Genomic DNA, 23,994 nt, shown 5'->3' with positions numbered 1-23,994 from the left:
TCAGTATGCTCCCTTTCTAAGAAAATCTCACTGTAATGCCATATGTTTATGTAGGTGCCAAAATCTGGATTTAGGTGCTTAAGTTTGGACACCAGTCTTTGAAAATAATGACAGACATGCAGCCATCAGAGATGTGTTTGGTGCTGTATGCGTATTGATTTCCACTCACTATTCAATGCTAAATGAGTTCCTCCCCAATCATTTGAATAAAAGTATATATTTAAAAGGAGATGTATTCCTCACCCCAAAATACCTTAGGAACATAAATAAAAGAAGGTTATTTGCATTAATTTTGCATAATTCCCTGTGTTTGTTAATGTGCTGTGAAGACACTATCTCTGAGACATTCTTTTTGAATAATTGTAGAGCAAAATTTGTAACTTTTATAGTTTATTTTCCAAAACAATATTATCATTTTGATTGCCAGAAATGGTCTTTTATGTGCTTTGCTATCCAGAATACCCCTTGGACTCTGGGGTGCTGACAGTGCTAGGATGGGAACTGAATGACTGACATGCTTCTAGTAGCTGCCCCAGGTTCCCTTGTCTTAGATCTGTCCCCACTGTCTGCGAGCGCAGGGTTTTGGAGGCAGTATTTCCTACTGGATAGAGTGCTACACTTTACTGGGGCTCAGGAGCCCTGGGTTCTGCTCCAGGCTCTGGCACCACTCTGCTGGGTAACCCTGGGAAGATGCTGCCCCTTCTGTACCTCAGTTTCCCCATCTGTAAAATGAAGTTAATGACACCAACTTCCTTTGTAAGTGCTTTGAGAGCTGCTGATGAGATGAGATGTGCTGTATCAGAGCTAGTTGTTGTTGTGTGTGGTTGGTAGCTAAGTGTGGTCTACTGGATGGGGCACTTCCTGCTGCCACTGACCAGCTGTGTGACCATTCACCCTCCTGCCATTGGTCTGCCTTGTCTTTTGGATTGTAAGCTCTGTCAGGTTGGAACCATTGCTCATGCTGTATCTATGCAGCAGCTGGCACAATGGGACCCGGATCTTGGTTAATAATGCTAATGTCAAATCACTTTCCCACCCTGCTGGACATAAGCCATGAGCTGCAGGTTGCAGATGTGCTAACTATCTGTGTATGACCCTCACCCCCACAGGGTCTGAGCAGCTCATATCCCACCCAAAGCCTGCTCCACATTATTATCTCCATTCTTCAGACAGGGATCTGAGTTGACTGGCCCAGGGACACACCCTGGGTACATCTACACTGCAATTAAGCACTAGTGGCTGGTCCAGGTAAGCTGACTTTGTATTGAGGGGCTCAGGCTGCAAAACTGTGATGTAAACATTCGGGCTCGGGCTGGAGCCCAGGCTCTGCAGCCCTCCCCACTTGTGCCGTCCCAGAGCTCAGCCTCGAGCCTGAGACTGTCTACACTGCAGTTTTACAGCCCCATAGCCCAAGCTCCGCAAGCCCGAGTCAGCCACCATGGGCCAGACACTGGGTTGAATTGCAGTGCAGGCACACCAGAGGGTCAGGGACAGAACCAGGAACTAAACCTACAGCTCACAAATCCCACACAAGGGCCGTAGTCTCAAGTCCATCCTTCCTCTCATCCAGCCATGTCCTCAATACTATACTCTCTGTATCTCTCATCACATCTCTTCCTCTTGCATCTACAGAGCACATGTCCAGAGGTGACCTCAGCAGCATGCCAAGGCAGTTTCAAAAGCCATGGACTCGAGCCTGCAAGCTGGTTGTTGACTTGCTGCTTAGCATCTGTGCAAGCACATACAGGTTGTGAGCTCAGCCAGAGCCCTATAGTATTACCCAGATAGGGTTGGGCAATGACAATACAGACCAGGTGTGTGATGGGGAAGTTTGTACAATAGCTTCCCTTCCCCGCAGGATCCATCTGCAGGGCTGAATCTGGACAGCTGCATCTAAAAAGCACATGCTACTATTGCTACATGAATTGCTGGATCAGTGCCATTGGTCTACACCTAGTAGGGACTCTCAAACCTCTAGCTACGTCCTAGCTACTGAAGAAGGACAGGGCACCTCTGGGCCAGTGTGTTACACTCCAACCATGAACAGTTCTAGGCACTATTTGTGTATTTGAAGCATGAATGCAGGGGTTCCCTCTGGGTCAATTAGTTTAGAAAAGGGGAGTCATCATTCCTGTTTTACCCCAGTTATTAACATCTCTCTCACTCCATGCTGCAACCCCATATCTGTGAGGCAGAAGGTCTGGGATGAGGATCAAATTGCACTTGGAGAGGGAACTGCAACTGACAAAATGTGTGAGACAGAAAAAACCCAAGTCCCATTGATGATGCCCTTGTTCTGTCTCTCCATTCTTGTCCCCCTTCTGTGGGCACAAGGGACTCACAGCCTCAGCAGCACAAATTAGGAGACACAGGAAGATGTGAGCTCACTCAGAGCAGGAGATAGAGACACTTCCAATGGTTTATCAACATCTCCCTAGCATTTGCCTCCTCTCTCTGGATTGCGTTCACCCCCTAAGTCCAAAACACCCACCACCGAATGCATGGGGCAGTGTCTTTCACCTCAGGTTCTTGAGTTCAACAACCAAAAGCTCCTTTAACGCACCCTTCCCTGCCGCCTCCACCACACCCTGCTCACAGTGGTTGTCCTTGGTCAGTGAAGACCCAGAGTTCATCTGATACCTAGTTTACACTACGTGTTTATACTGAATTCAGCAGCGTTAAACCGAAATAACCCTGCACCCATCCACACAACGACGCCCTTTATATCGATATAAAGGGCTCTTAATATCGATATCTGTACTCCTCCCCGACGAGGGGAGTAGCGCTCAAATCAGTATTGCCATTTCGGAATAGGGTTAGTGTGGCCGCAATTCGACGTTATTGGCCTCTGGGAGCTATCCCACAGTGCACCATTGTGACCGCTCTAGACAGCAAGCTGGAGTTGGATGCACTGGCCAGGTAGACAGGAAAAGTCCCGCAAACTTTTGAATTTCATTTCCTGTTTGCCCAGTGTGGAGAGCTGATCAGCACAGATGACCACGCAGAGCTCATCAGCACAGGTATCTATGCAGTCTGAGAATCGAAAAAGAGCTCCAGCATGGACCGCACGGGAGGTACTAGCGGATCTGATCGCTATATGGGGAGAGGATTCCGTGCTATACAGAACTCCGTTCCAAAAGACACAAAATGAAAAAACATTTGAAAAAATTTCCAAGGCCATGATGGAGAGAGGCCACAGCAGGGACTCAGTACAGTGCCGTGTGAAAGTTAAGGAGCTCAGACAAGCCTACCAGAAAACCAAGAAGCAAAGCGAAGGTCCGGGGCAGGGCCACAAACATGCTGCTTCTACGCTGAGCTGCATGCAATTCTAGGGGGTCCGCCACCAGTACCCCACCCCTGTCCGTGGATTCTGAGGTGGGTGGTAATCTCAGCCATGCTGAGGATTCTGCGGACGGGGAAGATGAGGAGGAGGAAGAGGAGGACGAGCTTGCAGAGAGCACACAGCAGTCCGTTCTCCTCCAAACAGCCAGGAGCTTTTTCTCAGCCTGACGAATTACCCTCCCAGCCCTCCCCAAGCCACTATCCTCAGACAATGAAGCCATGGAAAAGACCTCCTGGTGAGTGTACCTTTGTAATAAGGGCGATAAGGGACCTCTGGTGATGTACCTTGTTGTAAAAAATAAAACAAGTTTAAAGCAAGCTTTTTTAATGATTAATTTGCCCTGAGGACTTGGGATGCATTCACGGCCAGTACAGTTACTGGAAAAGTCTGTTAACATGTCTGGGGATGGAGCGGAAATCCTCCAGGGACATCTCCATGAAGCTCTCCTGGAGGTACTCCAAAAGCCTTTGCAGAAGGTTTCTGGGGCAGGCAGCTTATTCCGTCCTCCATGGTAGGACACTTGACCACGCCATGCATGTAGCAAGTAATTTCTGGTACATTTGCATGACAAAGCCTAGCTGGTATGGTCCCGGTGTTTGCTGGCATTCAAGCAACAGCCCGTTCTTTATTCTCGCTGTGTTATCCTCAGGAGAGTGATATCGTTCATGGTAACCTGGTTGAAATTCAGAATTTAATTAAGGGGGACAGGAGAGATGGTTGGGCTGTTTGCCTGTGGCTTAAAAGAAATCCTTCCCTGCATTTAGCCAAGCAGGGGGAAGGAGGGGGTGATTGGCGCTGAGCTTTTTCCGGTGTTTGGCTAGCTGGGATCTTCCCTGCTACCAGCCATGCATGTGGGGGAGGGGGCTAGCAGCGATCTTCCATGATACAGCCACGCGGTGGGGGGAGGGGTAAAGCGATCATCCCAGAGAATTGGATGGAGGGGGGTGGTTCTGCTGCTGCACGTTAACAGGAAAGAAGCAGCACTCAACAGGCTTTGCTTGCTATTTGGGAAAGGAAGGGCGCTGGGATATAATGAAGGCTGCAGAACCGAAAGACAATGGCTTACCATGGCCGCATGCAAGCCAAATTCTGCTGCCCAGACCTGCGTCTGTGATCTCTAACACCAAAGCCGCAGGCACTCAATATTAAGATGCAAAATGCGACCTTGTAGTGAGATCACATGTGCTATGTAAGGTGAATAGTGTTGTTCACCGTGAAAAGTATAACATTGTTCTGTAAAATGTATCTATTTTTTTAAATACTTCTCTCCCTTTTTTCCCTTCCTCCTGCAGCTGCAAATTTTTCAAGTCTCCTCCTCCATCCCAAGGCTATCTCAGATAAGGCGGTGGAAAAAAAAACGACAAGACTAGAAATGTTCTCAGAAATCATGGAAGTGACCCCACAATGAAAGAGCTCATCTGAATGAGTGGAAGGACGTGGTATCAAAGTACAGGAAAGATGCCAGTGACCGTGAGGACAGGAGGGAAAACGTGAGGGAGAGCTCGAGAGACGTTCGAGATGAGAGGTGCGGCAGGAAGATCTGAGGTGTCGGGGATGCAACTCTGGGGCTGCTGCGTGATGATCAAACTGACATGCTCGGCGTCTGGTGGAGCTTCAGGAACGGCAGCAGGATCACAGAGTGCCGCTGCAGCCCTGTATAACCACCCTCCCCCAGCTCCCAAGTTCCATAGCCTCCTCGCCCACCCACCAGATGTAAGAACGCGTGGGGGGAGGCTCCGTGCACCCGCCCATCCACCCCAGTGGACAGCCCAACCAAAAGGCTGTCATTATTTTGAAATTTTTTTAGTGGCCTTTTCCTTCCCTTCTATCCTCCTCCCAAAACCCACCCGGGCTACCTTGTCATTCTCTCCCTCTTTTTTATAATTAATTAATAAAGAATACATGATTTTTAAATGAGAGTGACTTTATTTCCTTAGGAAGCAAGCTGTAATCGAAGGGGAGGGTGGGTGCTTACAGGGAATGAGTCAATCAAGTGGGGGGTGGTTTCATCAAGGAAAACAAACACAACAGTCACACCGTACCCTGGCCGTGATGAAACTGGTTTTCAAAGCCTCTCTGATGCGCACTGCTTCCTGGTGTGCTCTTCTAATCACCCTGGTGTCTGGCTGTGCGTAATCAGCGGCCAGGTGATTTGCCTCAGCCTCCCACCCCCCATAAAGGTCTCCCCTTACTCTCACAGAGATTGTGGAGCACACAGCAAGCAGCAATAACAATGGGGACATTTGTTTGGCTGAGGTCTGAGCGAGTCAGTAATGTGCGCCAGCGCGCTCTTTAAACGGCCAAATGCACATTCTACCACCATTCTGCACTTGCTCAGCCTGTAGTTGAAACAACTCCTGACTACTGTCCAGGCTGCCTGTGTATGGCTTCATGAGCCATGGCATCAAGGGGTAGGCTGGGTCCCCCAGGATAACTACAGGCATTTCAACATCCCAACTGTTATTTTCTGGTCTGGAAGTAATTCCTTGCTGCAGCCATTTAAACAGAGTAGTGTTTCCTGAAGATGCGAGCGTCATGAACCTTCCTGGCCATCCCACGAAATGGATGTTGGTGAAAACGTCCCTTGTGATCCACCAGTGCTTGCAGCACCATGGAAAAGTACCCCTTGCGGTTTATGTACTGGTGCCCTGGTGCTCCGGTGCCAAGATAGGGATATGGTTCCATCTATTCGCCCACCACAGTTAGGGAATCCCATTGCAGCAAAGCCATCCACTATGACCTGCACATTTCCCAGAGTCACACAACCTTTCGTAGCAGCAGCTTAATGATTGCTTTGGCTACTTGCATCACAGCAGCCCCCACAGTAGATTTGCCCACTCCAAATTGATTCCCCAACTGACCGGTAGCTGTCTGGCATTGTTGCAAGCTTCCAGAGGGCTATCGCCACTTGCTTCTCACTGTGAGGGCTGCTCTCATCTTGGTATTCTGGCATTTCAGGGCAGGGGAAAGCAAGTCACAAAGTTCCATGAAAATGCCCTTACGCATGCGAAAGTTTCGCAGCCTCTGGGAATCGTCCCACACCTGCAACACTATGCGGTCCCACCAGTCTGTGCTTGTTTCCTGGGCCCAAAATCAGTATTCCATGGCTAGAATCTGCCCCATTACCAGCATGCTCTCCAAAGCGCAGGGGCCCGCGGTTTCAGAGAATTCTGTGTTCATGTCCTCATCACTGTCGTCGCCGCGCTGCTGTAGCCACCTCCTCCTCGCCTGGTTTTGCAAGTCCTAGTTCAGCATAGACTGCACAAGAATGTGCGAGGTGTTTACAACATCCATGACTGCTGTCTTGAGCTGAGCATGCTCCACGCTTGCCGTGCTATGGCGTCTGCACAGTTCACCCAGGAAAAAACGCAAAACAGTTGTCTGCTGTTTGCATGGGGGGAGGGGGGAGGCCGTACCCAGAACCACCCGCAGCAATGTTTTTTGCCCCATCAGGCACTGGGATCTCAACCCAGAAGGCCAATGGGCTGGGGAGACTGTGGGACCTATGGGATAGCTATGGGATAGCTACCCACTGGGCAATACTCCGGAAATCGACACTAGCCTCAGTACATGGACGCACACTGCCGAATTAATGTGCTTAGTGTGGCCGTGTGCACTCGATTTTATACATTCTGTTTTAAAAAAACGGTTTCTGTAAAAGCAGAATAATCTCGTAGTGTAGACATACCCTGAGTGAGTTCACCTCCCACTTGAAGGTGGGTGGGGGAAGAGAGAGAGAAAAAGCACCTTACTCACTCTAGTGTCCAACACTTGCTTTGGCATCACTGTTCTGCCGGCCACCCTGTTAGCTGCTCACTGCTTCACCAGCCATTGCTGATGCACACCATCACCCTCTGCTGCTACCTGCTTCTCTACTGTGATCTCTCTTCAAGTAAGTCTTGAAGATCTACCTATCTCTGTGTGTGGGAAGCATCCTGGGGAGAAATGCTGTCCCACAAGAAGTGGTTTCAGCTCTAGTGACCACTTAACAAAACAAGACTTCTAATAGAGCCCTAATTAGCTGTGTCTTTGAACAGTGAAAAGTGGCCTACTCCTCCCACCAGGAACACCTATCCCCACCTCCTCCACTTCCACAGATATCTGGCATCTGAGCCCCCTGCTTAGCAAGTTCACTCAGGTCAGGCTAAGCACAGTCCTGCTGCCCTTTACTCATACAATAAAGATAAGAAGATTCCATTACCCCCCTGACTAGAGTGATTTGTATCCCAACACCTGCCAAAGCTGATGACTTTGGCAACACAGCTCTCTCTGCTGGATACCTAGGCAGAGTGGGTGTGTTTATACAGTCTGAGCCCTATGCCTTGCCCCTCCCCAGCTAGCTGGCAGGGGAGAGCTCAGTGTTGCTTTCTCAGAACCTTTCTGATGGAGGCTGGGGGCATGCCTAATCTGAGCTGGTATTTCATGGCTTAGTGTACATTGAGGTGGGGCAGGTTGGGCCAGGATGTGTGTGTGTGCGGTCTCTGATGAAAACTCAGGCTATGACAAAAGAAGCTGGTGCTGCATTTCCCTGCATTGCCATCCCTGAGCCTGTGTAGCAGTGCTCACACTGCAGTAGCCAAGGGGCAAGGCTTATTGGTGATTTCATGCTGTATTTGTATTACATCAGAGTGACTTGTGCTGGCCCTGCACAGACACATATGGATGGACAGGCCCTGCCCTGAAGAGCCACAGGAAGGATCGTTTCCCTGTTCACAGCTGGGAAATTGAGACTAGCGAGACAAAGCGCCTTGCCCAGGGCACACAGGGACCTGGTGCCAGAGCCTGTAACTGAACACAGCTCTTCTGACGCCCAGTTTGGAGCCCTACCAAGACCAGCCTATTGGCTGTCAGCTGCTGCTGTAATATAAACCATCTCCCAACCACTAGCTGTTAGATGAAGAGTCATTTGGCACCAACCTAAATTCCCCTCTCTCCTCATCCACTGAGTTACTCTTGTGACTTTCCTGGTTTATTCCTTCTTTCTCATCCCTAACTCTGGCCCAGTAGACAGGTGGCCATTAGTACATATGAGAGCTTGGACAAAGCTGGTATTTGTCATGCCATCACCCTACAGGGCCAAGAAGCGTTCCAACCCCACAGCTCCACCACTGCTAGTAGCAGGCAGCCCCATGGCAACGTGGTGGCAGCACAGAGACTCCAGACTCGTGGGAGTGATGCCCTGCTGAGAACAGACCCACTCGACAGAAGCTCTGCCATGCCCCAGGACCTGTGCCAAGCTTGAGCCCATCCGGGGAGGCTGGCCTGGAAGCGTCTGGCAGGGGGCAGACAGCAATGCTGGCAGGGGAGATGATCCAGCAAAGCAGCAGTGAGTGATGGTGCATTTAATGGGCAGGTGAAACCATTGGGTATTGTTCTATTCAACATTTGCAGCCCTGGGAGATGGTGGCCAGACTGCACCAGCTAAGCCAGGTAGCGGCTTGCAGGGGATTGAGATCCCCACCATGTGGCTGCTGTGGAGCCCTTCACCTGCAAACCCACGGCTGTATGAATTGACTCAGCTAGTATGTTCACGGTGCTTGGAGAATGAAAGGCGCCCTAGCAGAGCCCAGTCTGGGAGTGATCTGGACAGGCTAGAGCTGCAGTGACTAGTTTACATACTGGGGCATGTGGACACAGGGAGGCAGGACAGGAAAAGGCTAGAGCCTGTGTATTGGTTTATAGTTTTGAAAGTACTTAAGTGCAGCAACCCAGAACCTCAGCTGGTATACTTTGGCAGAAGAGCAACACACTCCAGTAAGGCAAAAGGATCTAGTGGCTGGGGCATGGGCCCAGGGCGGTGGGTTCTCTTCCTGGCTCTACTAGTGGCCTGGCGTGTGACCTCAGGTAAGTCACATCACTGCTCTGTGCCTCAGTTTCCCCACCCCCTCCTTTGATTAAAGCATTAAAAATCATGGATCAGATGTCCCAAAATCACTATAATAGTTTAAAATATTACTTTAAAAAATCAGCAGCAGTATTTTGGACTATTTTTCTTGGCCTTCTGGTTTTGTACCTTTTCGGCAGACTTAGTCATGTTGTCAAGCTTTTTGCTCCACCCATGGGGCCAGACAGCTTTTTAAAAGAAAGCTGAGTGTCTCCCATGTTCACATGACTCCAGAAGCTGGGGATTTAAGAAATCACCAAATATGACAAAACTCACAATAAAATTGTAAGAGTTGTGCAACATGGCATCTGTCACTATGTCCACGCACTGTGGGGCTCTGATATTGTTTCAGGTTGCTGTGTGCTACCATGATCTAAGTTAAAAAACAACATACTGACTGTGAAGTGAGGATATGCCCTATGCTTTTTATTAAATGAATCCCAAGCCTCTGAAGGGCCAGTCGAGTGCTCTACCTGCTGGACAATCCTACGCCGAGGTCCCAACTACATATCAAGAGCCAGATTTTCTCCAGCTCCAACTCAGCACTGGAGAGCCAGAGGAAGGTGATGGGGTTGTCAGAGAGCTTGTTATGGCTCCTTGCTTCATAAACTGCATCTGCTCCCCATCAGCATAAGCTAGAGCAGCCTAGGGATTGTTTTAATATACATGAACTATGGTCCTTAAGGGACAGCATGCCTGTTGTGAATTGATGGGAGTGCAGCTGTGCTCTGCCCTGCCCCCAAACTCTGAAGGAGCCTGGCTAGATGCCAGGAAAGCACCAGGCCCCAGCCCCAGGGGAACCATCAGCTGACTAAGGTGAAAATTGAGGAGGAGAGAAGCGGCAGTCTGGAGGCTGAGAGGTAGGTCCTTGTCCTGGCAGCTCATCCTCATGTTTACTTGGGGGAATTTCATTCGTTTGAAGAGGAGTCGCTCATTTCCTGGTTTATTTTAAATCCTGTACCTGCTCTCAGTTCTAATCCCACTTGTAGGGCAGGTCCTACTCCTAGGGGTCTGATCTAGTCTGTGTACATTTCTGTGCCCCACTTATCACTATGGTAGCAGAGCTGCTTTTCTGGAGCAGCCAAGCATCTGCTACCTGCAAGTTGACTTTTGCACTGACTGGAACTAGTACTCTAAGGCCTCAATGTTTCTGTCCTGTCCCCCTAAGTCAACCAGAGCAACTGGCTTGAAATTGAGGCCCTGGATGGGAAAGGCCCTCTACCACATTCCCTGACCAGTCCTCCCGCCCCCCCGCCCCGACCGCAAAAAGTAGTCAATGGAGAATGACCATCAAATGGTTTTTTTTTCTAGGCATTCAGCAAGGAGGGGATTTAGGCCCAAAACTATTCAACATTTTCATCAATGATCTGGTAGTAAATATAAAATCACTGCTGATACAGGATGTAGCTGACAGATAGACCAGCAGAATGGTAGACAATGAGGACAGGGCAGTCTTGCAGTGTGATCTGGATCACTTGTTAAACAGGACCCATTCAAACACAATATGTTTTAATACAGCCCAGTGCACTCATAAAACTAGGAACAAGGGATGAAACCCAGACCTACAGAACAGGAGACTATCTGGGAAAGCAGTGACTCTGGAAAGTGCTTAGGAGTTATAGCGGACAAGCAACTAACATGAGCTCCCAGTGCAGTGATCCTTGGGTGTATAAACAGGGAAGTAGTGAGTCAGAGTCAGGAGTTAATTTTACCTCTCAGACCAACACTGGAATACTGCATGTACTTCTGATGCCCACATTTTAAAAGGAATGCTGAAAAACTGGAGAGGGTGCACAAGAGATACAAAAATCACTGGACAGCTGGAGAAAATGCCTTATAATGACAGACTTAAAAGATCTCAATCTGTTTAGCTCAACAAGATTGAGAGGTGACTTGATTATGTTATTTAAGCACCTTCGTGCGGAGAAAATACTGGGTCCTAAATGACTGATATTTAATGGCCTGTTTAGACAGGTCAGAGTAAATGAGCTAATGGTCCCTTCTGGCCGCAAGCTCTATGAATCAACGAACCTTCCCTTAGACAAGCTGAATCCCATGTCAGCTGTCCCCCTCTCAACCTGCAGCCTCAACGCAAGGAAAAGCCAATAGAAAATTACCACATGAAGGTAAAGTGTGATTAAAGCTTCAGTTGGCTGGGCCACTAGACATGGGAAGGCCTAACTGCTCCCTCTCTATTTTCTAAGGAAATCGACATTCTAGGGCCTGGGGCTTGGCTTTAGGAACCAACTGCAGGGGGGGGGGGGTAATGGGGGCAGGAAACAGCAGATAAAAAGAGTCAGTTTCCCATTTAATGATACTTTAAAAAAGGCAAATGTTAGCACTCGCAACAGACACAAACCAACCATCAGCAGAGCAGGAAAAATCAGAGCATGAGCAGTCACTAGAACAGCATCAATGGCATCTATTCAAAATAAAAAATACCTAGATGAAGGGAGCATTCAGGCTGAGCAGGTGAGCAGACAAGTCAGGGTTCTGAACAGGTAACGCTACCCCTGTGCTGCTCTCTGCGACCATCCTGCTCTCCCTACAAGCTAGTGCTGAAATAATACCACTGGGGATATTTTACATAACATCTCGTCCTTGGGTGATTCCTGTTCATTGTTCTCACAATGGTCCAGAATCTCAGACTGGGATTTTCCAAGGCGCCTGAGGCTTTTTTAATAGAATGTGTTCTCTATAAAGCCTAATGCATTTACATACTTGGCAACTACACATGTAGTATGTACAACAGAGAGAGGCTCTGCCACAGCTGGGAGTGTCCATGTGCCCAGCAGCCTCCCTGGGAGCAGCTGCTCCAGCTTTGAGCAGCCTCACACGCAAACCTGGGCTCTGGGACTCTGCTGGTGCAGCTGTGCGTCCCCTCAACTGACCCAAGCTCCAGGGGAGGGGAAGGAACAAACTCTGAAGCCCAGAGAGACAGAGCCAGGGGAACAGAACCACAGCAGCACCCAGCTCCCACTCTGAGGCAGAGACGTCAATTAATGGGCGGGGTGTGATATGGGGAGCAGGGTAATGAAGGGTGGTGGGTGGAGTGGACTGAGGGGAATATAACCTGCCTCAAAGCAGTTTGCTTGCAGTTGGAGAATGTGGGAATCCCCAATTCTCTGGCTCCAGCATCTTATCAGTTCAGCTCTGACAGCAAGACAAACTGGAGTTTGGGGTGATGTGCCTCAGACTGGCTGCCAGCAAGGTGCCAGCGCAGAGAGCCAGCAAAGTTAACGGGAATGGGGATGGAAGGAGGCTGAGATTGCGCGGAGTGTTCTGACATGAGGTAGGCTTTAATTATACACAAGGAAAAAGATATGGTAGTGAGAAAACTCCCTGTTCATGAAATAATTGATCAGCATACTAAGGACGATCCGCTGGGGAGGGGAGGGGGGGAGGGCTATTTACACAGGAAAGTAGGAGTGAGAAACTCCCTTTTCTGAATATTATCAGCACAAGGAGATCCGCTGGATCTGTGTCAGAACTGACCAACTGCACAAGAGATGGGGATCAGTGCCGGGGAGAGGAGCCGGGCTCAACAGCCCCTTCATATCCTCACCACAGGTAGTGGAAGTGCAGGTAAACCCAGACTGAGCCCAGATTTCATAGCTCCTGCTGAAGTCAGGGGAGTTCAGATCTGCTGAGCTTCCTGAGTGCTTGCCTTCCCTGCTGACACTGTGCAAGGGGACCAGTGAGTGCCAGTTCTGGGGTATCCAATCATGTTGTACACACCAGCTCGGCTGGAAACAGGGCTCTACTGTCCACCTCAACTCATCCATACAGGCCAATGATCACATAAAATCAAATAAATTCTTCTAAGAAGTAGTTCCCTGCTGAAAGATGTGTTCCAAAGAACAGGCTTTTTATCCCACTCTTCCCTGCACACTGGCTGTACTATGTAATGACAATAATCAGATCTCATGCTTCAGGGCTTCAGACGCTCCCCTTGCAGGGAACAGGAATTTTTTTTCCAATGCACCATTGGCCAGATGTATCTGGGTTTCTTTTTCATCTTTCTCTGAAGCATCAGACCCAGGATGAGGTAAAGCCAATGCTCTGAAGTGGTTCAGAGAATTGTTTTTCTAGATGCCTGACTGGTAGATTTTGCTCACTTGCCCAGGGTCAGACTGATCACCAGATTTGGGGTTGGGTAAGAATTTTCCCCCAGGTGCAGAGATCTTGGGGTTTTTTGAATTCCTCCACAGCATGGGGTATGAACTGCCTGCTGGGAATCATCCCAGCATCTCTCACCTAATCAATTCCCAGCCATCACAGGGGCCCCTTGCTCTTTCCTGTTCTCTACTCTGGCTCACAACAGTTTAGCCTTTTAAGCACTGAAACATTTTAGTTTAACTAAAGTAATTAGGCTTGATATAGCAGTATTTGAGTGAGACTCATGGCCTGTGATATACAGGAGGTCAGACTAGATGATCTAATTGTCCTCTCTGGCCCTAAACTCTATGAAACTGTGGATGTTCATGGGGTCTAAGTGAGTTAGGCACCCAGATCCTGTTGATTCTGTGGGGTAGAGACCATCTTTCTGTTCTGTGTTTGTACAGCACCTAGCATTGTGGTTCCTTGTCCATGACTGGGGCTGCTAGGCACTACCACAATACAAATAATCCTAATGGAATTTGAGTAGTTTACTTTCTAATGCTCTAATGCTAAAAACCCCTCACAGAGCTCCTTTCATTCTAGGTGGGATTTCAGACCCAAATTCTTACAGTTGTCAAGACTTTACTCTATGCGGCACTGCAACACCTAACTGATTTAGGAACCTAGGTCTCATGCCCAGAAGTAATGCAAGCACAGCGGACCTTACATCTTATTGGAAGCTGATGGGGACTGTGCTACTGAATCATGATGGGGCTTTGGAAAATCTCCCACTTAGTTCCTGGGCCCTCAGCTCCCATGCCCAGAACCAATGGGATCATTTCAGTATGTCTGGGTGGGGTAGGGCCACAAGGGCAGAAAGGACACAGGGTTTTCCCCAGTGTGGGTTCGCTCATGTCTCTTGTGGTGGGAGCTGCGGCTGAAGCTTTTCCCGCAGTATGTGCATATGTAGGGTTTCTCTCCTGTGTGGATCCGGTGGTGCTGGGTCAGAGTGGATTTATCAGTGAAGCTTTTCCCACAGTCAGAGCACGTGTAGGGTTTCTCTCCTGTGTGGATCCTCTGGTGTCTGATCAGGTTTGAACTGACATTGAATCTTTTTCCACAATCAGGACACTCATAGGGTTTCTCTCCTGTGTGGATCCTCATGTGTTTGACCAGGTCCGAGTTCTGGCTGAAGCTTTGCCAGCACTCGGCACATGTGTTGGGGATCTCAATGGTTGGGCTTTTCTTCTTAGACACTTTAGTTTCTTTCACCTTCCCAACAGTGGCGCTTTCCCAGTGGGTGCATTTGTCCTGCCTCTTCCCTGGAGGGCTCCTCAGATGCCTCTTGTGGTGGGAGCTGCGGCTGAAGCTCTTCCCACAGTCAATGCATTTATAGGGCTTCTCACCTGTGTGGATGCGTTGGTGTTGGGTCAGGGTGGACTTGTCTGTGAAGCTTTTCCCACAGTCAGTGCAGGGATAGGGCTTCTCCTCTGTGTGGGTTCTCTGGTGTCGACTCAGGTTTGAGCTGATGCTGAAGCTCTTCCCACAGTCAATGCATTTATAGGGTTTCTCCCCTGTGTGAGTTCTCTGATGGTTCATAAGGTCTGAGCTCTGGGTGAAACTTTTCCCACACTCAATGCAGATGTTGGGCTTCTCCTCTGTGTATGTTCTCTGGCAGATAATGGTGTCTTTGCTCTTCCTCACAGCTCTCCCACGGATGGCTGATTTACTCTCTCTCTGCACAAGAGAGCTCTTCTGTAGCTTCTCCAACTTCCTCTGATTCTTGAGGGACTTTTTCTGGTTCAGTCCCTGTGAAACATTTCCTTTGGATTGCTTGGGAGGCATCTTGTCATGAGTTGCTTTTTTACCAGCACATGTGAATGAAGATGTTTCCTGCTTGTGCTCACCTGCTGAGAGAGAATGTGTGTGTCATTCCTTGGGGGGTGGGGGGGAAGGGGGAGGGGAGAAAGGTACCTCAGAGACGGAAGGGCAAAAGCTGCACCACAATGCAAGTATTTGTTGATAATTCGTGTTAGAATTCATTAAAGTGCAGATCTGGCCCCTCTCACCCAGACTCAAAGCACTGACACATTTTTAACCTGGCTCCACAGGCACAATCTCTGAAACAAACACTGGAAAAGAATTGAAGGAGCCACTTTGGAGGATCCCCCTGACACTGTCCCCAGGGCAGCGCATCCCCCCAGCAGCGCGGGCACGAGGCAGAGGCAGGAACTGGCTTTTCCTCTCCCTGCTCCGCCCCTTCTCCCCAGGAAAGTCAGTGCGCCCCGGGGTGCTGCAGGGAATGGGCTGGGCAGGGCTGCGAGCCGGGACCTCCCTCCTCACTGATCGCTCCTGCTGCCCCTGTCCCCCTCCTGCCCCCTCCCCTCGGGCTGGGGGTTCGGTCCCTGCCCCGGCCCGGAGTGTTCGCTGTCGCGGAGCTGGCTCGGCTCCTGCGGGTGCTCGGGGGGGCAGAGCCGGGGCAGGGAGGGCAGCAGCTCCGGGACTCGCAGCCCCTCCCACCGAGGAGGGGCCGTCGGTGCAGAGTCACTTTCCTGCCCGGCCCCGGCCCTTCCCCCGGGTCTCGCCCCTCACCTGCAGGCCCCGGCTCAGGGGCTGGTGGCGGCAGAGGCCGGGGCTGCCCCAGGAGCTAGGGACGGGCTCTCCCGGCCGGGAAGCAGCAGCTGTTCGACGCAGGCTTTCGGGTCCCAGCTAATGGAGGCAGCGCGGCGGCTAACCCGGCAAGCTCCGCCCCAGCCCGCTGACCGGAGGGACCAAGAGCGCTCAGCGAGCGCCCGGCCCGCCCGAGCAAGCGGCAGCGCCCCCTGGCGGGCACCGCTGAGGAAATCGCCCCGGCCTGCAACGCCGCAGGCCCGAAGTCAGAGCCGGGTCCGTCTGTCTCGCTTCACATGGGCTATGGCCAGAAAACACAGGCACACGGGCTCCTCCAGCCAGTACGAGGGGAGGCGTGTCGGCTCAGAGACTCGGTTCTGCAGCCACCCAAACACCAGTGCACAGTGCTGGGAGAGGAGGGTCCATCCCAGTCATCCGACTACACTGGTCTACAATTTTTGAGAAGTCGTCTGCTTCAGAGATAAAATGTGGTATTTATTATGTATTTTGATGTGCTGAATTCAAATGTGACAATTCAAACAAGTGATTGGCTACTGTTTCTAAGATATTTAAGTTTTTACATTTTATGTCTATGTGTATTGTGTAGATAGTAGAGTTTTAATCATAAATTGTAAACCTAGGTCTTTTCATGTGTTTATGGTTGCTTGACATGATAATATTTCACCTGTCCTGTTTATGTAACACTTTAAAAATCAGCAAAAGGGTTATATAAATAAAATTTATTATGAAACAAAAGGCAAAAAACTATTATGTACATGGTTTAGTCCTATTCAATGTCTACTTGGCGCTTCTTGGCTTGTCTCTTGTATTGATTAAATGGAGCATCTCTTGTCACTGTCCACCAATAGTCTGCAAGCAGGGCCGGTGCAAGGATATTTTGCGCCCTAGGCGAAACTTCCATTTTGCGCCCCCTTCCCCCATCACATACATTATACACAATACACGGTCACAGAGTAACAAGTTATAATTTAGAATTTATGTTTCCACGCTTTAAGTTTAGCAAATTTGAATATTGCTGGAGCATGGGCACCATGGGCCCATATAACTCGCCACCCCTGGCTCCTGCAGCCAGCCCAGTGGCTCCTGGTGGAGCCAGCCTGGCTCTGGTAGCATGAGAAAGACTTCCTGGCTGCCCCAGGTGTGAGCTGGGCTGCGCAATGCCAGTGGTACAGGAGCTCCCACCCTACCCTAACGAAGGAAGGAAAACACAGCCCTTTGGGGACTCACACTCACAAACATAAGGCTGCATGTGTGTCCTGTTGTTTGAACTGTCAGCAGAGGGTGGGCTTTTCTCCTGCAATTAGCGCTCCTGGTGTGGGCTTGGTGCAGACATCAGTGATCACACCAGGATAAAGGCACCTTATCCTGGCACCACCTGTCATTCTCTAGGCTTTTGTTCATGTGGATTCCATGCTCAATTCACATGCAGGTGAGAGCAATTACTTTTGGCCAGCAGTATCTGCAGGGGCTGTGCTGTTCCCCGGGGGTCCCAGTCCAGGGGAGACCAAGTCTACCTGCCCCTCAGTTCTTTCTGACCCTCTCAGCAATGGGACAGAACTTGAACTGGGTCCATCTGCTTCCCCACAGAATCATAGAATATCAGGGTTGGAAGGGACCTCAGGACCTCATGTAGTCCAACCCCTTGCTCAAAGCAGACCAATCCCCAGCACACTTTGTCCTTCAGAGCATTTATAAGTTAGCTTAATTAGGGACTTTGTTAGTTTAATTAGGGTGTTTTTTTTATGCCATTGGCAGAACACAAACAGTTGCCCCTCCTCCCCCCTGCGTGAGATTTTAAGGATTTTTTTTGTGCATACTGGGGGCTTCTCAGCTCTGAGATCTTCCAGCTAAGTCCCCAGGCTGTAAATCTTGCTGTCTGCCTGGTGCCACTTCACAATGGGCACTCCAGGTGATGTTTTTATCCAGGGAAGGGAATATCCAGACCACTTCTACATCTGCTGCTCCTTTTCTACATGAACCCAGAAGGTCATATTGGCACATTCCACAGAGCGGGATTCAGACCCGAACATCAGGGGTGTCAGTGGGCCATCCTTCTGAGAAACAGCTCAGCCAGCACCCCATTGAGCCAGGAGGCCTCCTCGAGACCTCAAGCCTCTTCTCCACTGAATGGCCCCTGTTGTTGATAGCTGAGGAGGCAGCAGAGGCCTCCTTGATCCAGGCCTCTACTGGTACTGACCTGGCTTGGCAGGTGTGTTGCTCCAAGGTCACCTCCTGCAGTGCCTACCAGACAAATGTCTCTGACTCATCTCTGGATCCTCAGTGCTCTGCTGACACCTCAGCACTAACTCTGCAGCGGTGTCCTCAGTACTGACCCAGCCACTGACTGGCCTTGTCCAGTACCAACACTTCAGAACTCATTGTGCACTGGGTTCCCTTGGTACCCACCTGGCTATTGACCAGCCCTTTTCTGGCACCCACACCTCGGCACTGATACTCTCAGTACTGACACACTTGGTGCCTATGTTGTTGGGACAGATGCTAATGGCACCAGTCATTACAGCACCGACCCCATCGAGACGCATTGCCTACATAGCACCAGAGAGTGCCCTGTGGCTCCGGAACTGATATCTCTGAATCCTTCAGTGATGCTCACCTGTCATTTCCTAGGTCTGGAGTCCTCATTACCACATACTAAATCTTCCTACCTGGTACCATTTGGCTCCCCCTGCCCTGCTACGCAGCTGGCAACCCCTTTCTGAGGGCATCTAGGGCACCAGAGGAGGTAGCATTAACATTTGAGGAGGTTTATTCCTACGCATCCTCTCCAGCATCAAATCTTATCCATCCTAGGGACCATTCACCAAACCATACGAGACTTGGGTCTTTTAAGGAGCACACTTCATAGTTCTCTACCCAGAGGCTATTGGTTCAGCTGGCCTTCCTGGGCCCATGGAAAAGCAATCTCACCCGTGCAGGCCACCAACACCTGTGCTGAGAGTCCATTCCCCGACCCAGTCACCCAAGCACAGCCACTTTGTCCAGGCACAGCCACCAGAACTGCAGGGCCAGCTGGAAGATCCTGCAGAACAGCTGATCCCTGATGCTCTTTATTCCTCCACCCCTGCTGGGGTTGTGAATCCAGCGAAGACGCTTTCTCCTCCAGGTGACGCCAAGATCTTCCCGGGTCTCCTGGGCAGACCGCTGAGACTCTAGGCACCCCCTTGAAGTGGTTCACAAATGATTTGCTATTCTCCAGCCCTCTATGCCTGGCAGATCTGCAATGCCTGTTAGTGATTAGAGCAGACTCCAGCCTCTGTCCCTGCCATGTCAAAGAGGGCTGACTGATGCTACCTGGTCCCACCAAGGGGCTTTGAGTGTTTCTATACACACTTCCCTGGGCTTCCTTGGGGTGGCAGCTGTTCATGAGATATCAACACAACAAGGGCATCCTAAGATGACATCAAAGGAGAAGAGGTCTATGGCAGAAGGGTCGGAGAGTATTTGGGAGTCTGTGGCAGGGGGCTAAGAGCTAGGGGAGGGGGCTATTTGGGGTCTATGGTGGAGGGCTAGGGGCTGTGAGAGAGGGTTAGTTGGGGTCTATGGCAGGGGGGGTAGGGGATGTGGGAGGGGGTTATTTGGGGTCTATGGTGTGGGGGTTGGTGGCCCGGAGAGGCTGATGCTGACACACCCATGTTCGCCAGACTCCTGTGGATTCAAGGGATAGGGACTAGTTGACTGGAGGAGCTTCTGTTCAGGGTTTCCTGTGAAGGCTGCAAATGTTGCCTGAGTTACATCCGGCCATGCTGTGCTGTCAGGTCTTCTCTAGGGGGTACCAGCAGCTGTCCCTCATGACCCTAGTCTCTCCAGTGCTCTATACAATCTGTGTGATTACTCTCTGTGCTCTGGGAGGCTCTGGGTACCACAACTGCTGACCCATGGTGGACAACCACTGTACTGATCAGATTAGAAGCCAGGCCCTCTGACTGCTAGCCTGAGGCCTGCTACATGGTGACCTGTGGCTGTCCCTCTCAGCCTCCCATCCAATATGCTCTGACAATACCAGTTGGGGCTTATTCTGCACTTTCGATCCCATAGTGCTCTACACAGGCTCCTAAGCATCCTTTGCCCCTTTTTAAAGATAGGGAAACAGAGGCACAGAGAAGGAAATCAACTAGTTTGATGTCACCTCTCAAATCATACTCACAACCCAAGAATCCTGATGCCAGAGGCTCCTAACTAGAGTTCCAGGCCACAGTGGACAAGACTCCTCCCCTTGTTCTGTCTGTTTCCTCCCTGGGATATCCCCACACCACAATACCCTATTGTCTGAGGCGTCACACTCAGAGCCAGTCACTTGTGTGCCACATCCCTGAAATGCTGGAACACGTCCCATGCACAGAGCAAGCTCCCACTTCCACATATGCAACCTGGATATGGGTTGTGTTTTCTTTGAAGCCACAGCACCTGAAGGCAGGTGATGACATCATAATCTCTGTGTTTGTTTTATGTAAATTTCCAGCCTCCTGGATGTGCAGAAAAGCCAGGAGAAAGATTAAAGAATTGGAAAATATTCCTTAGTGAAAGACTCCCAGAGCTCAAGCTGTTTAGCTAACAATGATAAGATTTAGGGGATGACTTGCTCACAGTCTATAACTATTTACATGGGGAACAGAAAACTGACAATATGTGTCTTTTCAATCTAGCAGACAAAACCCACACACTCATAGACTTTAAGGCCATATGGGACCATCATGATCATCTAGTCTGACATCCTGCCCATTGCAGGCCACAGAAACTCACTCACCCACTCCTATAATAGGCCCCTAATCTCTGGCTGAGTTACTTAAGTCCTCAAATCATGGTTTAAAGATTTCAGGTTACAGAGAATTCACCATTTCCACTAGTTTAAACTTGCATGTCACCTGTGCCCCATGCTGCAGAGGAAGGCAATCCCCTCCCACCCCCCACAGGGTCTTTGCCAATCTGACTCAGGAGAAAATTCCTTCATGACCCCAAATATAGCGATCAGTTAGATCCTGAGCTTGTGGGCAAGACCCACCAGCCAGACACCTTGGAAAGCATTCTCTGTAGTAACTTAGAGCCCTCCTCATCCCATGTCCCATCACTGGCCTTTGGAAATATTTGCTAATAGCAGTTGCAGATTGGCTACATGCCATTGTAGGTAGTCCCATCATACCATTCCCTCCATAAACTTATCAAGCTCAGTCTTGAAGCCAGTTAGGTTTTTGCACCCACTGGTCCCCTTGGAAGGCTGTTCCAGAACTTCACTCCTCCTCTGATGGTTAGAAACCTTCACCTAATTTCAAGCCTAAACTTGTTGATGGCTAGTTTATATCCATTTGTTCATGTGTACAGTGGTGCTTAACTGAAAAAACTCCTCTCCCTCCCTGGTATTTATCCCTCTGATGTATTTCTAGAGAGCAATCATATCTCCCCCCAGCCCGCTTTTGGTTAGGCTAAACAAGCCAAGCTCCTGGTGTCTCCTCTCATGAGGCAGGTTTTCCTTTCTTTGGATCATCCTAGTTGCCCTTCCTTCCAGCCTGACAGGTCACCTTTCAGTATGACTCACTGTAGCCTCCCCTTTAACTAGTTCCTTATCCACCTTTCAGTTCTCATATTAATCCCCATCTTCTCCAATTTAACTAATAATTCCCATGTGGAACTGTATCAAATGCCTTACCTATATCCAGGTAGATTAGATCTATTGCATTTTCTTTGTCTAAAAAATCAGTTATCTTCTCAAAGAAAGAAATCTACCTTTCGTAAAACCATGTTATATTTTATCCCAGTTACCACTTCCTCTATGTCTTTAACTACTTTCTCTTTCAAAATCTTTTCCAAGACCTTGCATCCAATTGAGGTCAAACTAACAGGCCTATAGTTTCCTGGATCACTTTTTTTCCCTTTCTTAAAAATAGGAGCTATATTAGCAATTCTCCAGTCATAGGGCCTGACCTCTGAGTTTGCAGATTCATTAAAAATCCTTGCTATTGGTCTTGCAATTTCGTGTGCCAGTTCCTTCAGTATTCTTGGATGGAGATTATTTTGGCCCACCCAATTTAATCCCAATATGCTGTTTGAATTTGACTTCCATCTCAGATGTGGTAATCTCTACCTCCATTTCCTCATTGCCATTGACCACCCTGCCACTACCTCAAAACTCTTCATTAGCCTCATTAAAACTGAGGCAAAGTATTTGTTTAGGTATTGGGCTAGGCCTAGATAATCTTTACTCTCCATCCCATCATCAGTGTTTAGCAGTCCTACTTCTTCTTTCCTTCTTATTTATGTGGTTATATAACCGTTTACTATTGGTTTTAGTTCCCTTTTTAAAGTCCAACTCAGCTTGACTTTTGGCAGCTCTCACTTTATCCTTACACTTTCTGACCTCCAAGAGGTAGTTTTACTTGCTGATCCCTTCCATCTTCCTTTCCTTATAGGCTTTCTGCTTTTCTTCATTACCTGTTTGAGATGCTTGCTCATCCAGCTTGGTCTGCAACCCTTCCCTATGAATACTGTCCCCTTGCTTGGGATGCAGGCTTCACGTAGCTTCTGGAACTTTGACTTAAAGTAATTCCAAGCCTCTTCCACATTCAGATCCTTGAATTCCTCAGTCCGGTCCAGTTCCCTAACTAATTGCCCTAATTTTTTTAAGTGAGCCCCTTTGAAATCAAGGACCCTAGTTGCAGACTATTTTTGTTTGTCTTTCCCTTTAGTTTAAACTGAATTAGCTCATGATCACTCAAACCAAGTTTGTTCCCTACAACTAGTTCTTCTATGAGGTCCTCATTACTCACCAATATCAAATCTAAAATGGCATCATCTCTTGTTGGTTCAGAGACTATTTTGTGAAGAAATCTGTCAGCTGTCACATCCAGGAAAATCTGGGCCCTACTATTATTAGTAGCACTTGTCCTCCAATATATATCTGGGAAATTAAAGTCTCCCATAGTCACACAATTTCCAGTAATATTTATTTCATTAAAACATTTAAGAGGTCTCTCTCCAGATCCAGATTAAATCCAGAGGACCTGTAGCACACCTCAAGCACTATCCCAGGGGAACCTCTAGTTGCTTTCTTCTCCAAAGTGATTTTGGCCCAAACAGAGGGTACGTCTACACTATGGGATTATTACGATTTTACATAAACCGGTTTTGTAAAACCGATTGTATAAAGTGGAGTGCACGCGGCCACACTAAGCACATTAATTCGTCTGTGTGCATCCATGGTCCGAGGCTAGCATCAATTTCTGGAGTGTTGCACTGTGGGTAGGTATTCCATAGCTATCCCAGAGTTCCCGCAGTCTCCTCTGCCCCTTGGAATTCCGGGTTGAGATCCCAGTGCCTGATGGGGCAAAAATCATTGTTGCAGGTGGTTCTGGATAAATGTCGTCACTCATTCCTTCCTCCGGGAAAGCAACGGCAGATAATCATTTTGCGCCCTTTTTCCCGGGATTGCCCTGGCAGATGCCATAGCATGGCAACCATGGAGCCTGTTTTGCCTTTAGTCACTGTCACCGTATGTGTACTGGATGCTGCTGACAGAGGCGGTACTGCAGCGCTACACAGCAGCATTAATTTGCCTTTGCATGATAGCAGAGACGATTATCAGTTGTTCTGTACCATCTGCTGTGCCATTGTAAATTGGCAATGAGATGACGGTTATCTGTTGTTCTGTACTGTCTGCTGCTGTCATGGGTGCCCCTGGCTGAGATTGGCTGGGGGCGCAAAGACAAAAATGGGAATGACTCCCTGGGTCATTCCCTCCTTTATGTCGTGTCTAAAAATAGAGTCAGTCCTGCCTAGAATATGGGGCAAGTGTACTAGAGAACCAGAGAGCACAGCTGCTCCATGTCAGATCCCGCAGAAATGATGAACTACATGCCATTCTAGGGGGTTCCCCTGCAACAACTGCACCTGTTGCTTCCCTGCTCCCCCAACCCTCCTGGGCTACCGTTGCAGTGTCCCCCCATTTGTGTGATGAAGTAATAAAGAATGCAGGAATAAGAAACACTGACTTGTTAGTGAGATAAAATGAGAGGGAGGCAGCCTC

General features: G+C 49.2%; 2 protein-coding genes across 3 annotated transcripts in view; one reads left to right on the top strand and one right to left on the bottom strand.

The window, feature by feature from the left end:
* The window catches only part of LOC116832036 (uncharacterized), a 524,829-nt gene that overhangs the window by 112,202 nt on the left and 388,633 nt on the right, over window positions 1-23,994 (top strand). The window lies entirely within an intron of this gene.
* The window catches only part of LOC116827150 (uncharacterized), a 35,484-nt gene continuing 24,101 nt past the window's right edge, over window positions 12,612-23,994 (bottom strand). The window contains exons 1-2 of one of the 2 annotated variants that reach the window (XM_075072031.1): window positions 15,921-16,123; window positions 12,612-15,235 (exon numbers count right to left, since the gene is read on the bottom strand). In XM_075072031.1, the coding sequence (XP_074928132.1) occupies window positions 14,169-15,173 (1,005 nt within the window). In that variant the 5' untranslated portion in view covers window positions 15,174-15,235; window positions 15,921-16,123 and the 3' untranslated portion in view covers window positions 12,612-14,168. Of the gene's footprint in view, window positions 15,236-15,920; window positions 16,124-23,994 lie in introns of those variants that run through there. The other variant, XM_075072030.1, reaches the window with a different exon arrangement.

This window comes from Chelonoidis abingdonii, chromosome 13, assembly GCF_003597395.2.
Source record: "Chelonoidis abingdonii isolate Lonesome George chromosome 13, CheloAbing_2.0, whole genome shotgun sequence".
In the NCBI taxonomy this organism is placed as follows: Eukaryota; Metazoa; Chordata; order Testudines; family Testudinidae; genus Chelonoidis; species Chelonoidis abingdonii.
Note: the sequence above shows the minus strand (reverse complement) of the source record. Positions and strands in the feature narration are given on the sequence as shown.